This window comes from Tetrao urogallus (assembly GCF_951394365.1).
Source record: "Tetrao urogallus genome assembly, chromosome: 2".
Taxonomy (NCBI): Eukaryota; Metazoa; Chordata; class Aves; order Galliformes; family Phasianidae; genus Tetrao; species Tetrao urogallus.
In genome coordinates this window covers 41,737,881-41,754,051 of record NC_136814.1, presented here as the reverse complement: position 1 = coordinate 41,754,051, position 16,171 = coordinate 41,737,881, and the positions used below count along the sequence as shown (strand labels likewise).

At 39.6% G+C, this 16,171-nt stretch overlaps 1 protein-coding gene across 1 annotated transcript; it reads left to right on the top strand.

Moving 5' to 3' along the window:
- Nucleotides 1-1,826: 1,826 nt before the first annotated feature.
- On the top strand, nucleotides 1,827-15,630 carry CCR6 (C-C motif chemokine receptor 6; the record flags this gene model as incomplete). Its single annotated transcript, XM_079550320.1, has 3 exons — nucleotides 1,827-1,922; nucleotides 2,842-2,904; nucleotides 14,548-15,630. 3 exons carry the CDS (start codon nucleotides 1,827-1,829, stop codon nucleotides 15,628-15,630), a joined length of 1,242 nt encoding a protein of 413 aa, XP_079406446.1.
- Between the last annotated feature and the right edge of the window lie 541 nt (nucleotides 15,631-16,171).

The following is a 16,171-nucleotide window of genomic DNA, read 5'->3' as shown; positions in this document are numbered from 1 at the left end:
GACAAGTGTCCTGGCAAGGAGATCCTGCCTACAAGAGCTTCAAAGTCAAGGGAGAGCAAAACAAGAAAAAAGTGAGGATCTTGGATGCTAGATCCTCTAACACAGATTGAAAACAGTTCAGGGTCTTGCATCAAGGACAGATGAGAGAACAGAAAGAGAGAAGATGACAGACATTTAATGTAGGATGTTATCACCTCAGATATGACAAGATAAAGTTGGAGGCAGTGAGCAATCTCTGCTTTTATGATTGTCAAAAGGAGCAAATCTGATAATTGTCTTTTCCAATGACTAGAAGCACAAAAATAAAACTTCATCAAAAGTTATCTGAAGCCCTCTCTGAAACAAGGCACCCTTAGTACGTGACTTAGAGCAAATTGTAGTCTCACAAAGCTTCTTTCTTGTCTATTCAGATGGCAGCTTCTCTAACACGTGAAGAAGGGAGATGTTAAGAATAAAATCTTGTGCTGCCCTCACTGAGGTGGCATCTTCTATAGCAGGAGCTCAAAATAACTTTTAACCACACATCTCCTCTTGCTTGTACCAGTCTTTCAATCTTACATTTTGCCTTGCCTTTTGCAGTCTTTTTTGCACTCAGCTATGATGGAAAATGAAAATTAGTGAGCACAACAGTTACTTCAGTTATAAGAATAACCACAGGGAAAATAGCAGAAATACAAGCTTTTCTATGCACTTTTTGCTGCAAGCCTCCCACTTACTTTCCATTTTCCCATAATCATCTGTGCTTAATCAACATTCTCTGTAGTCCAATAAAAATGGATTAAGAACTATCAGAAAGCCAGCAACGCATCAGATCTCGTGGAATTTAAGCACAATTTACCAGATGTCAGTTTCTACATGTAGGATAGCTCTGAAATCCTTTGATCTTTTGCATCAACTCAGCTCCTAATGTCCTTAATGAGGCTGAATCTACTTTACATGCCTGCAGGCTTCTCTCCAGCTCTTGGCATTCACTTTCAGCAGACACACTGTCACATGGAAATGAGGGGTAGGCTCTGAAGTTCAGCCTTTCCTTTAGTAATGTCTTGCCCTGTGAAGTGTTTACCTGAGTAATGAAACATTACAGCTGATGAGGTAACAGCAAGGAGAAAAATTACTATTGTAGTAACATAACATAACCAGAATTTGTTTTTTTAGTAACTAACCACTTCTGTAAGTGGTTCCACTTCTGTAAAGTCAGGGGAACTTCTGAATTCTGAGGTGTAGTCCACCGTTATCAGACAGTAGCATCTGGGTGACACAGGATGCGAATCTAGTAATTACAGTGTTGCTTCTTTCACAGTTACTCTTCATTAACACCATTAACTAGGGCACCACAATTCATGCTCTTTCATCTTATTTTTTTAGATTAAGCTTTTTTTAAGCATTCCCGTATTACTGAAATGTATTACGTACACTTCAGGAACCTTCTGGCTGAGCTCAGCTGGTAGCAGGTACCAGGCCACTGCTGAGATATGATGGTTATCACATAAAATTGCTGGGGAAATTGCAGCAAAAATCTTGTGTTCAAGGGAGTTCTTTTGCCTGTTTTAACCACACTGAAGCAATAAGAGCAAGGATTCTCTGGCAAGAGTGCAAGCTAACCTCCTGGACACCTCCAGGCTGACTGTAGAACTCTGTGAACTCAGTCACTAGGAGTGCATCCTGTTGTGGAGCTAGGTCACAAAGACACACTTAGTGATCTGGCTTGACAGTGAGTGCCAGTCTTCCTGTCAACATGATGGAAGCCTCTCTCTGTTGGATGAGGAGAAGACTCCCAAAGCATGATCTCCTCGGCTCTCCGTGCCAACCACAGCAGAGCAGGTGCGATGGGCACAACACGGAGTGTTATGAGTGTTGTCAGTGTTCCTCTCTGCCAGGAAGAGGCCACTGTGTCTCCAGAACCAGGCCAGTGTGAGGGCAAGGTGTCCCCTCCATGCTTTGTGCATCACTGTGGGTTAGTGTGGAGAACACTAAGAGCCTGGGTGTCATGGTTTTGTGATTTTGGGTTTTCGGTATTCCACATCATAACAGCATGTGGGGCACTGGCAGTTTAACTGTTCATGCTAATGTCCTGGGTACCTGCCCAGAAGAGAGGAAGAACTACATTCCCCAGGGGACTTTGCAGTCACGGAGAGGAGATAGAACTCCTGGCAATGTCACCTGCTGTGCTCTTTTTTGTCTGCTCTTTGTCATCTGCTCTCCTCCTGTCTCCCTGCTGCTTAACTGGACTGCGCATCTCACCTCAGCTTTATGGTGAGCCCTATCCACCTTTCAGACATTCTCTCTCTCACTATATTTGATTTACTAGCTTCAGTTCTGATTATATTGTATTATAGTGTGTTATCTTGCATTCCGATACTGTATTTAATAAATTAGTTTGTTTCTCCTCAGATCGTTGCCGCTGTTTTCAATTATTTTGGCGTCCCCTGTTTCCCTTTTCCGGAGACGTGGATCTGCGGATCCCTGCGCCCTGCTGGTCATGGAACTGGACCGTACCAGCCCATAAACCATTGACACTGGGTGAGGCCTTTCCCCTTATTTGCAGAAGGAGTGGTGGTAGAAAGTGCAATTCCAGGCAAGGAACACAGTGATATAATGTAAGTATTTTGTGCCTGCAAAGTAACAAAAGAACAAGTCTACTGGCTCAAGTATTTCCAGCTGAGGCGTGATCCTGACTCCAAGTGAAGACTGGTGAGTTCAGTTGAAAACAGTACAAAATAAGGCTTTGTGAGAAAGGAAAAAAAAACGTCTGTCAGATGCACTTCTCTGAAGGGGGAGGGAGGAGGGCTGGGACTATGCTGAGGCATATTAAAATCAGTTCCTTCTTGTCCCTCTTTCTAGGAGGAAGCAGACAGCCAAGACAATGAATCTCCAGGTCCTCATGCATACATGCACTTACTGGTGGTTAGTGCTTTGATAAAGCTGATGTTTCCAGTGTGATTACGGAACTGGCAAAGAAAAAAGAAAAGGGATCCAAACAAGTAGCAGGAGAAACATCACTGATTGTTTTCTCAAAGGAGCAGTGAACTGTCAAATGCTCTTAGTTAATTCTGCGCTGCTCAGAAAATGCAAGAGACCACAGAGACCAGCCAGAGGGAGCAGCTGTAGATCAATGTGAGAGCATCCTAGGTGGTAGTTCCTGGGACAGGCACTAAAGCTCCAGCCCTCTGGAGGTGAATGATGAAGCAGTAAAAATTTTACTGTCTTCCAGCACTGGTTAATGTACTGGGAGGAAGCTGCAGTGAAGCAGGAAGTGGTTAATATCGGCACACTTTCCCAATACTCAGTGATAGAGGGAACCAAAACATTCTGCAGAGGAGCTATCAGTTGCCGCCTATGCGCCTTGTTCTTGCAGACATCCTTGTCTTTTCTCTTCAGCATAAAAACATGTCTGTGTTGTGCACACAGTGCTATAAAGATATTGAGTAAGGTGTCTGTGCATCATAAGCACTTTATTTCAGAACAAGACAAGTTGATGGTTAGGGCTGTCCTGCATCTGATGCCTGAGCTATCTGGCATCTGGCTGTATGCTGGATAAAGTAGACATTCCCAGAGACCAGTTAAAAATTCTTGAACTTACTGCAGACTGAGAAGTTTCCTTATCAAGGGCAAGAGCCATAACCAACTTTATGGGATAATTTTCTGAATCAGTGCCAGAATGTCAACACCACCAAATCTGTCCCTTTTTGCTACACCTGGCAGAAGTTACACAAGCATATCTGGAGAAATCATTGACCATTCTTCACTACCCAGCCTGCTGCTCTATGATAGCATTTCAGTGGCTTTAGCTGTGCTGCAAGGTTCTCCTACATATCTGCCCACAGCATTATCAGGTGCCTGACTGAGTGTGGGCTAGATTAGACTTACGGAAACAAAAGGAATGAAGTGGAAAGACACGCTTGTGTTTTCTGAGCAGCACAGAATTAACTAAGAGCATTTGACAGTTCACTGCTCCTTTGAGAAAACAATCAGTGATGTATCTCCTGCTACTTGTTTGGATCCCTTTTCTTTTTTCTTTGCCAGTTCTGTAATCACACTGGAAACATCAGCTTTATCAAAGCACTAACCACCAGTAAGTGCATGCATGCAAGAGGTGCCCACTCTTGGAAGAGAATGAAAGGTGAACTGTCCTCTGCTCCTAATCCACATGGAAATTCACAAGTATGTTCATGTCTCTAAAGCAGACATACACATCTCCTGTTCATTGCACTGAGAGCTGAATATCCAATACTCTTAAAGCCTATTATAAGGAGAGTGATTTAGACTGTGCTGGATTATTTCACAGATCCACATTTGATCATGAAGAGGATCCATGTTCTGGGCACAACCTCCCACCCTCAGAAGTGCCACAAGTGGCATCTCAGTAGCAGCAGTTTAGGAACTGCAGTGCCTGCTGTGTGGACGATCTGGGAGGAGATTTGCCTCCTTGCAGAGCAATCTCTTATGGGAGTTTTTGCCTGAGTTGTCTTAGATGGTTGCTGGGATTAGTGGTTACATCTTGCATTACGATGCACAAATAACAAGGGGGAATAATTTGCCCTCAGCTGGTGTTTATGTCTTTATTCCCCTTTCTCCCCACTATGCAATGCCTCCTTGAATTCTTTTTCTGCACTGTCATTTTTTGCTTTGCCTTACACCCCTTTCTTATGTATGCTTCTTTTCTCAGTCCAAGTTAAGTGACAGTGTTCATCCACCTGGGTGATGTATATGGGTGGGACGATGATTATCAGACTAACACAGTCATGCACTTTTCCCAACAAACAGATCACTTTCTGTCTTGTCAGCTGACTGACAGAGACTTCTCTGATTGAAGTGGCCAGTCAAGCCCTCCAGTCTGTCTTTATGATAGGGAAAATCACAGTCCCTGGGCTGAAAAGCATCTGCTGCATCTTGGCCCACACAGACTGAAAGAAATCTTTGAGCTGCATCCAGCCCACCCAGGGATTGCATACTGTGCAGGCACAATTACAAATTTCATTCTTCCATTTTATCACTTGTGGTTTTACACCGGTGCCCGGATCACAGACATTTCAAAATTTCCACGCTAAGAAACTAATTGCATAATTAGGTATATAAGCACCTTTTAAACTCTAGCTTTTAGTGCTTACTAAGGCCGTGAAGGTTACTGCTGTGGAAACAGAGGTGACTGGGGCATTCCATGGTGTGGGGCACTTGTAAGTGCAGTCATACAAAGAACATACAGCTCTAAAAAGAAATCAGGTCAATGAATTCAACATACTAAGGATGAAATGTCAGTGCTTAGGAGTACAGTCTGATGACATGCTTTGAGAAATTACACTGGTAGTCATTTCAATGAGACCTGAAACAGAGAGTGCGTGAGTGAGCGAGCAAGCAAAAAAATATTACCACAAAGCGTATCATCTGGCTACAGCATCAAAAATATAGAAATTATGTCAACGACTGCACATTTAACTCTACTTCTCTCTTTGCATGGTGCTTGCAGCATTTCTGATATGGAAACTCACATGTTCTCCACAGCTTAGTGTAAATTAGTCATGAATTTGCAGGGCACCATTTGCTTCAAAGGGCAGCAGTTATTTGGAAATATTTAACAATATTTTGTCTTCATTGTAGCAACACATTTCACTTAAAACAATTCAGATCTATTTTAAGGAGAATCTGCTTTTGGGCCTGTCAGTATTGCTGCTGTCATAAGATCAGTGTAATAATGACATATATTGTAAGTCTAGTAACCTGGGCTAGGTTTCATGGATTCATTAACTCAGGTGGGTCAAAGAATGTTGTAATAACTACATCTGACATGTGCATTTCCAGAGGGGAGACTTTTATGTAGACAGCTGCCCTCTCCGTGACCTCAGAAAAGACATTTACAAAATGACTGGGTGATGCACAGCTGTATGCAAAACATTGCAGAAGTGGTGGAGAGTAAGGGGTTGGGACTGGGGCTACTCTCTTCTTTGGGATTCCAGGAACGAGCATTTATTTTCCAGTCAATGCAATACTTTCTCATGAGCAGAAAAGGTAGGTAATTCAGATTATGAGCTTCTGGCATCTTCAGTCAGTTGCCCCTCTCCTTTCACTACTGAATAGCTTCCTTACCTCTATAAAACCTTATGATTCCCAATTGTTTTCCAGTCTAGACTTTCAAAAGTCCTTAGGTTATAGAATGACATCACTCATTGCCTACTTTCTCTACTCTAAGAGGAAATGTAATCCAACATGTAACCTCAGCATACCAAAGAGAATAAAAGAATGAGCAGCAATAGATTAATTCACCCACTTGATTTTTTTTGTTTGTTTTGTGGTTTTTCTTGTGTTTTTGTTTGTTTGTTTGTTTGTTTTCCTAAACTAGCATATTATGTATCCAAACTTCCATTAAAAATCCCACAATTTTTAAAATCTGTTTGCTTAAAACTTTGATTTCCATCAGCATGATCTTTAGGAAATAAATTGTTTTAACAAGCTTTTCTGAATCCAGTAATTATCAACAAAAGGACACACAGCTCTTTGTGCTTCCTCCATGCCTAGCTCAGTTAGGAGGTAGGCCACTGTAAGAAGCAAAGCTGCTGTGAAGCAGAGAAGTGCTCTGAGTATGACTGTGCTCCTCCTCCAGAAAATTCCAGACTCAACATAAGAAATCACCTCTGACTCTTTACCATTTTCACATGAACCACAGACTGTTTCCCATCTTTTTATTTATTTATTTATTTATTTATTTATTTATTTATTTATTTATTTATTTATTTTTGAAAATGACTCCATTTTCAAATTAAATAGCACATACATTGATAGAAGAAAACAGACTGTGAGGTTTTACAAATACAGTTATACACACTGGGCTAGGAATGAGACCTAAACACTATGCGGCCCATTAACTTTCCAAGTGCTCTGTAACCATCATTACCTATTTAATCTCGTATTCACTCATTTGACTAAACCTTGTAGAAGGCCTTAGCAAAGATTTGTCTTCTCTAACTGGTTTGACGGATGCCCAACTAAAACCTTGATGGATGCTTGTACTGGGATATTAGGTTGGACCTTGGCAATCCATAGTATACAAGAAGACATGAGTAGGTGGAATCAGATGGGACTGAAACCAAAAATATCAAGAAAAAAGATTAAGGGGGAAAAAGGTTAAGGGGGAAGCAGATGAGTATTACTACGAGATATAATGCTGAAGAGAAATGATGAGGATGGAAACTAGAGATGGAAATAAGAGAAAAATAGGAAAGCCAGAAAACAAAAGAGGGAGGAATAGAGAAAACAAAACAAAACAAAAACTAAATATAAAAGTACCAAATACAGGAAAATGCCAGAGGGAGCAGAATGCCAGAGGCAAGCAGGTGGAATAATTTTAAAGAAAATAATGAGAAAACATACTGACAATATGTGATTATAACTTTTTTTTTTTTTAATGAACAGGTTATATAAGCAACCTGAATGTAAAAAAACAGTTTACCTTTTGTGGTCTGACAGAATGTTGGAGTGACCAGAACCTCAGCTGGTGGCTAGGTTTTTGTATCAGACTAAATTGGTCTAAGTTTAACTGAATAGACATGAAAGCAGGAAGGAATGGGGTGCGATAGGTGTGAGTATTTTAGAATTAGAAAAACATCCTGAGTCATTCCAGAAGAAACACTTGGATTCTGGAATAACTCATACAGTGTTTTCCTTATGTTTCAATATTTTCTTTCCTTAATTAGTGGTGGCAGAAAACTAACATGTGGTGAGATTTGAGAAACCACAATAACCGTATTAGCTAAACGAGAGTAAATTTCCTTTCAGAGTTCTAACATACAAGCAAAAACTAGCTAGATGTGGGGGCCTCATTTGCATACCAGGCAGATTTTCAAATAGATGTCTTAAAAAGAAAAAACTCTTTCCATTTGCCGCAGTGTGAAGGCGAAGCGCAAAGCATCTGCAAGAAAGGCAGTCTGAGCTTTGTAATTGGGTCAGAAGAAAATGCGCTAAGGAGGTAAGTTGTGCTAGCTATCTTGTAGTAATTTGGGCATTCACCTAAAAGGACTTAATTCTTCACTTTCTGGAAGACTTACTCTTGCTAAATATTGGATTTATTGCTAGCAAAAAGCATGAGATACATTGAAATTAAAAAGCTCTTGAATATGGAAAAAATTGAGAAATAATTTTTGTAGTGGATAATCTGAAATTCTGCTTTATCTTTTAATGAAACAAGCCATCTCATTATGCCTTGTCTCATTCTGTGAAATACACATGATAGTATTCAATTGCTTCCTAAGCTAAACTGTTAGCATTCCAAATGCAGGCTGTTGTCTGAAAGAGATGCTGGAAGCTATTACTAGTAGACGTGCTTCTTTGAATATGGAATACAATCATGATGGACTTGGTTGGTGACACGTAGGCGTATCCAATTTTGTAATATTGATAAAATTTCTGCTTCCATTACTTTTTATTTTCTTCTTACATGACTGCCTTAGGATAGATTTGTCTTTGTACAAAGAAGTTTGTGTGTGAGACTCAGATCCATCTCGTCAGTCCCAGAGATAGGAGAAAGAAGCACTTAAAGTCCCACAGAGGAATGGGCCGCCTGCAAATCCCTTCACCAACACAAAATGTGCTCCTGCTCTGAATGTGCTGTTTTAAACAGGGCTGGGGGACGTGTTTCAAACTGTCAAACACAGTGAGCATCCACATCAGTGGTTTAGTTGAAATGGTATTTAGGCAGAAAATTATTTATCTGTATGCAAGATCTATGCTGTCACACATAGTTGTGTTACTGCAAGAAGTATAAGCACTTCAGCTTACCAAAAGTAAATGTACTGCTTCTCACAGCACTTGATGGAAAGAAGAATTAGAAATGAAACTCACATTTTTATTTCCAAGAAAGTTCAGAAAATACTTTAGGAACGTTCACATGAAACGTGAATCATGTTAATTAGACGATTTCCGTTATGACATTTTGAAATGCAAATAATAGCAGGTTAGTGGAACAATAAAAAATGTGGGCTTTTTTTTTTTAAGTAAAATCCCATGGTAAAAAGGATAAGGTGAATTAAATGGCCTGAAAATTCCCAAGGCTTTAGTGATGAAAATTGCTATGAAATAAATAAGTGAAATAAGTGGTGAGGAGTAGTTTGTTGCTGTGATTAAGGATGTCTCGAAAGAGTCGCAGGGTTTGGGCAGCTTGCCAGTACAATTGGTGTGCACTTTCCACTGCATCATTGCTCATACATTCTCTCTGCTCACAATTCTGCCTCTGCTCTGCCCTTAGCACTGACCCACAGCTCAGGTCTATTTGCTGAACACTGTAGGGCAGTGAAAACATAGATATCCTTCTGCAGCTACTGTGAGATGCTGAACCTGGGTGGTTCCAAAGCAAGCTGGGACAGGTGGCTGGGCATGGTGGCATCTAAGAATACCGGAATGGTCCTACAGACCACAGATCCTCTCATCTGCCTCGTGGCTCTTGTCCTGGGATATCTTTTCAGCTTTCAGGAGTCTGTTTCTAACCATGCCACTGAGCTGGAGGCTTCCTGCAAGCTATTAGGAATAATTACCTCTGCAGGCCTCCTAGATCTGTATTTGCCTAATCCGTCTTTGAACTCTTGTGTGTGTTTTTCCTCTGTAACATCCAGAAGCAAAAAATCCCCTGGTGTGTGATGATATTGTATTTTACCTGATATTACCTGCTAGCTTCATAGGAAGCTCCCTATGTATTTTTTTTCTCTGACTCAGTAAATCATTTTGCGTTTAAAACCTCCCAGAACTCATGGTTTTATAGAACTCTGTCATGTCTAGGAAGTTTCTTTTCCAGACCACCTTCTCCATCCTTCTTCAGCTAGTTGTCCTATATACCTGATAACTGTCTAGCAATAGCCTTGCCTCACCATTTGCCTCCTGAGCAGGAAAGAGCAGAACTGTATTGTAGTTGTGTGGCGGGAGCCCAACAGATTTTTACAGAAGCATTACCATAACTACTGCTTTATTGCTTCTTGCTTTTCTAATCATTCTTAATAAAATGCCGCTACTTTATGTCGAGTTTTGTGGAGATTGAGATCAGGTAGGAAAGCCTCCTGGCTGCCTAAGAGATTATAATTTAGTATCAGTGCATTTGAAAAGAAATAGAACATCATAGGCAACTAGAGGAGAATGACAGATCTCCAAAAGATGTCCCAGGTACTCAGTGAGCAACAGAATCACGTGTGGTAGCCTGACTCCAAAACTCCATGCCCATCCAGTCACCACAGATCAACAAGTCTTTTGACCACTGCTGCAACTCAGTCCTATAACTGCAGGTGTTATCTTGATTTATCAATGGAAATTTGTAATGGAAATGATCTTAATGGTCTGCTACTGTTTCTCTCCACTTTCTTTCTTTAAATCATATTCTCTGCTCTCACATCTCTCTTCCACATATTGAACTTTTCTAAACCATATTTCATTAGCTCAATTATTTTAGATTCAGTCTTAATCTTCCCCGGATCTGGGATGACAGGCAGTGCTTTGTTCCAAACAGCAATAAGAAGTCCAAATTATTTTTTATTGAGTCCATTGAAGTTAGTAGAGTCACGATCCAGATTGATTTCACACTTTTTTGCTCTATATTCATGAAGCAGCAAAGATATTTTTTCAGCAGTAATAATTTAAACATCCATGGGTGTGTCAGCATATAAATTAATACATAGGAAAAATGATATCCTCATTTCAGGGTTTTTAAGTATCAATGTGTTATGCTAGTGATTCAGGCAAATATGTTGGGATTTAATTGTAGCTGAACCTAAGGGCTTGGATCCAAAAAAACCCATACGTATAAGAAAATGCTATATGCCTGCTTAATTGATTATGAATGATGGTAACTTATTTCTAAATTCATCCAGCCACATCTTTGTTTCATTTCCTGGTTATGGTTCATGGAATGCAGTACCATACTTAAGCTGCTTGGGATCTACTTGCACTGTGGTATGCTCTGTTCTGAATGAAAATAGGAGCAAAACATCTATCATCCTATATTTCTTTAGGATCTATTAATTTAAGCATAGCTTAAAAGACTGCCTGTATCAATGCTATCTGGTGCCTCTAATGAGGTAACAAGGCTCAAATGAACACTCACAAAAACAATTTCTAAAATAAGAAGAAAGAATATACTTTTTCAGTTTTCTCTACAAATTACCTATTAATCTAAACTGCAGTCAACAACTAAAGCCTGGAAATAGATGCATATATTTAAAAAAAATAATGAATCATAAAATGAAGTATTTTCATTTCTGATTTCAATTAACTTTAAAAACAGATGTAAACAGATCAAAGAGTCACAGAATAATTTTTACCCAAATGGGATCATCTTATCACTTTATTTTTAATGATTCTAATACTGGCTCAGTTTTTTGCAAATAGAATTATTATATAGGTAGTCTCACTCAAATATTTAATTACTTCTCTGTGCCTTGCATGTCTCCAGCACAACTAAGGTTAAATAATTTCCTTTACGTAAAAAGAAACAAGTTATTGCTTGTCAGGAGGAAGTGGTGATAATTTCAATTTAACTCTGTACCTTTGACTCTTGCAGTTATTTCTTGTTTTTTTTTTTTTTAACTCAAAGCATACTTCTATTGAGGCTGATGGTAAGTGCGCTTGATCCAGCCATAGAAGAATGTAAAAAGTCATACAGTATCATCTGACCTGCAGACTATTTTCAAATCTGGTAAGTACTAAAATATATTATATATAATGCATGGATGCATGCTGAATACATAAAAACACATGCATTAGCAGGAGGGTGCTTGTAATGGTAGGCAATGCTTGACTAATACTTTCTGATGTCCTTCAAGTGCTTAGAAATCTTTTCCCTACAAAAATCCATCTTTTTCCTGAGGTCACTCTTCAGCCATTATCTTATAATTCCAATTCACCTATTTATACTTAATACTGTAGTACTCACATATTGCTTTTAAAGCTTAAGGAAAAGTTGATGCAGATAGAGTGGAAAATAGAGGGCTTATATGACATTCAATGTTCAGAAGTGTGTTTGTGTGGCATGTGCATAGATGTGCCTTTATGTAACAGATAAACAATATTAGAACACACCCAGCTCACTCCTGTATTACAGAAATTTATTGTTGAAAATTCCCTAATATATTAGTGCAAAGTAAAGCTGCCTATTGAAAGACTATTGCAGAGATTTAAATCAGGAAGTCTATAGTTCTGATTCAGCTTCCTTTGCAGTCAGTGTACCTTCCTAACAACTTTGATGAATGCTATTCCAAATTCTCAAAAGGAAATAAGCTCAAGAGATTTAAATCAGATTGTAAATCTGATCTCTGCTATTCTGGTTTCAGTTTGAGTCTTTGTCTACCCTTTTGTACCAGCTAGTCTCAGGAGGCTTTTGTTGGTCCTCCCATGAAGAAACGTGTGGCTGGTGGTGCCCCAAAGAATTTCTTAGGGATACAGAGAGCCTGTGCTTACAGATTTCAGGAGACACGTGTACCCCCTTCTTTCTAAATGCCTTCACACTTTTTTTATTCCATCTATGCTTTGTATTCAAGAATTACTTTTATATCCAAGGAAGGTGTGTCTTCCTATTTATTTCTTTGTTTATTTATCCATTCAACAGTAAAATAACAGTTTCTAAAATAATAACCTAGACAGGTGTAATGGTTTTATGTTTTTTGGCTTTCATTATTCTACATCATAACATCATGTAGTGCACTATGAGTTAAAGTGTTAATGCCCCATTTCTGGGTACCTATACATCACAGAAGTCATGGGACCTGGCCCTTCCAGATGTGGTGGGCTCTTACTGCCTTTTCACGTTTGACTCAGTCTCAGTCAAACCTCTCTCTCTCGTATCTTATTTATTAGTGTCAATTTCAATTAGATTGTATTATATTGTGTTATCTTGCATTCCAATATCATAGTTAGTAAAATAAGTTTTCCTCCATAGATAGTTGCCACTGTTTTTTTTCCTTCCTTGAGCCCAGCTCCCATCTCCCTATCTCTTTTCCCTTTCCCTTCCCATTTTGTGAGGCTGTGGGGGGCCCAGGGGCCTACTGCCCCCTTGTCATGGGCATAGATTGATCTAGTTAACTCCGTGACAACAGGTAGCTGTTTAGTACAGGCAGTGCAAAGGGTAACAGAGATACCACAAATGGGTATGTGGCTGGCTGGGGCAGAGGAGGGAGAAGCAGCAGCTGCAGACAAGGGTAGCTCAGAGGAAACAAACCAAGGGTAGCTCAGAGGAAACAGTCCCAGGTGTTCTTTATGACTTGACGGCTTGCCTTATACACCTCTGCACTTCAGAGAAAACATTTCAAGTTATTAAAGCTTGCTTCAGAAGCTGTTCAAGGGCTTTTAGGCTGTCATATCCCCGCAGCTTCTAAAAATCAGCTTTGAAAACTCACAGAGGAAGTTGGAGCAGTGGTTAAAGATTTGTTTAAAAGACAGGAAAGCCAAAGAAGCTGCGATGTTAAACCACACGCTTCAAATGCTCTTTTACCCATCTGAAGACGTCCAATATGAGCCAGACTCTCTGCTTGAGGACACTGATTCTTGCTATGCCTTTGGAGAGTGAAGACTGTCCTGTCCTTTCCCTCTCCCAGTTCCTTGCAATATCCGGACTGTTTTTGCAGATCTAAATCTCCTGCCTGTGGGCTCCTGTGTGGGGTTAAGCAAGTCAGTTACATCTAGCTTTGTGCTTGTGGCTTCCAATGGCATGCTCCTACCAGTGGCATGTTCCCTATTTTATCCATCTGAAGTCAGAACTTTAGACCCTGTGGTCTGATTTGCAGAAGTCTGAGTCTCACTGCAATCACAGTCAATGGATTTGACTTTACATAACTGAAATCCTGCACAATGATAAGCACTCTTAAAAGTGATGTTGGGGAGGGGGGGGAGGTGGGGACAGGTGTTTACTGTACTTACTGTAAAGACTCCATGCTTGAGTTTCTCCTCAGTAAAAGAGAGTCAATAACATTTTTTCATCACACACATACATAAAAAAGAGGTTAAAACAATGTATATTGTTATGGAGTATAGTAAGATGCTAGATTATGCTGCTTACTCTTCTATATCTATATCAGTACACTGATTTAAACTGTCACACTGCATTTTTGAATGTGAGATTTGATTTATTCAGATTTCCTGTGGAGTGAAGTCAGTGTGAACTATAGGACACATACTCTCATCCATCACTTATAAGCTCTAAGAATATAAGATGGTGCTCTTAATGATACTGATACAAACCACCCACCTTCCATAACTGCACGCCATGCTGCAGAGATACGTGTTTTGTTGGATACTGTGTCTTGTTGATACAGCTGATGTGATCTGGTTCTTCTTACAACCCAAGTTCCATTTCCAAATGTTTTTCTGCTTCTTCACATTTCTTGTGCTGTTTTCCCAATCCAACTTTTATTTCCTTTTCAGAAATCTTGGGAGAGCATTTTGAAACTCTTCTCCACATATATTTCCTTCTCAGAAGCTCACTAACAAAATGAATACTGTAAGTACTTAAATAACAAACCATATATAGAAAGGATTGACACCTATGAGTTGACTCTTGATCTTTTCCTTTTTTTTTTTTTTTCACAGACAGATTTCGGTACAACAGAATATTTTGATGCAGACTACGCTTCTCTAATTACAGCACCTTGTTCCAAGTTGGAAGTCAGGAGCTTCACAAAAGCGTTTCTGCCAGTTGCATACTCGCTGATTTGTATCATCGGCCTGGTTGGTAACATCTTTGTAGTGATGACCTTCGCGTTATATGAACGAACCAAGTCCATGACGGATGTGTACCTCTTCAACATGGCCATAGCGGACATACTCTTTGTGCTGACTCTCCCGCTGTGGGCAGTGAATTATGCTGCTGACAAGTGGATTTTTGGTAATTTCATTTGCAAAATGGCCAGAGGTATCTATGCAGTCAACTTCAGCTGTGGCATGCTGCTTTTGGCCTTTATCAGTGTGGACCGCTACATCGCAATTGTGCAGGCAACAAAGTCATTTAAACTCAGGGCAAGAACGCTTGCATACAGTAAATTGATTTGTTTGGCTGTGTGGGCATCAGCTATCTTAATCTCCAGTTCCTCTTTTCTGTACAGTGCAAGTTATAACATCTCCATTAATGAAACCAAAGAGATTTGCGATCACAGATTTGACAAAATGTCTGACAGCACTGTCCTGAAATCACTGCTGCTGTGTCTACAAGTGGGATTTGGATTTTTTATACCTTTCATATTCATGATTTTTTGTTATGCATTCATTGTCAAATCCTTACAACAAGCCCAGAATTCCAAAAGAAACAAAGCAATCAATGTGATTGTATTAATTGTAGCTGTTTTCCTAGTTTGCCAGGTGCCCTATAACACTGTTCTTCTTGTGGCAGTTGCACATATGGGCAAGAAAGAGAAATCTTGTGACTTTGAAAAGGGAATGGCCTATGCAAAATATATCACTGAGACCATAGCATTTTTACACTGTTGCTTGAACCCTGTACTCTATGCGTTTATTGGAGTGAAGTTTAGAAGTTATTTTGTGAAGATCATGAAGGACCTTTGGTGCATGAGGTACAAGAAATACAATAAACGTAGTTCAAAGACAAATTCTGACATTTATCATTCACGACAAACAAGTGAAATTCTGACTGACAATGCATCTTCTTTTACTATATGATACAATTTTTACGACATTATTTCTGAAGGACTCTGTTCACCAAGCAACCCAATACAGTCTCACTGTGTCTGTAGTAGACAGTCTTTTGGGGCTTCTCTCTACCTCAAGGGGAGCAACCGGGACTTACAATTCCTTTCAGGAAAATAATTAAGATAAAAGAGTAACACCATCCCACAGAAAACTGAAATCTTACTTACTTCTTTGAACATTCATCCGCTTCTAAAATGCACTCTCCGAATTATCAGAAAAGTGAAGTTTACAGAGAAGGAGTTTACTCTCCTTGTTTCTAAGAAAAATATTGTGTCTTGTCTGTCCTACATCTCTGAAATATCTCAAGAGCACAAAGGAAATGAATCAGGCTATGTCCAGGCTCATTCTACTTATATTTGTTCTGTTGTTACTAAGTATTTATACCTGGAAGTCTTATTTAAGTGTAGGTCTCCACTGTATTTTTGTGATAGACAGGTCACTCTATGGATAATACTTAGATAAATGGATGACATTTTGAGCAAAGCACAGCAAAGAAAGCTAATGAAGAAAT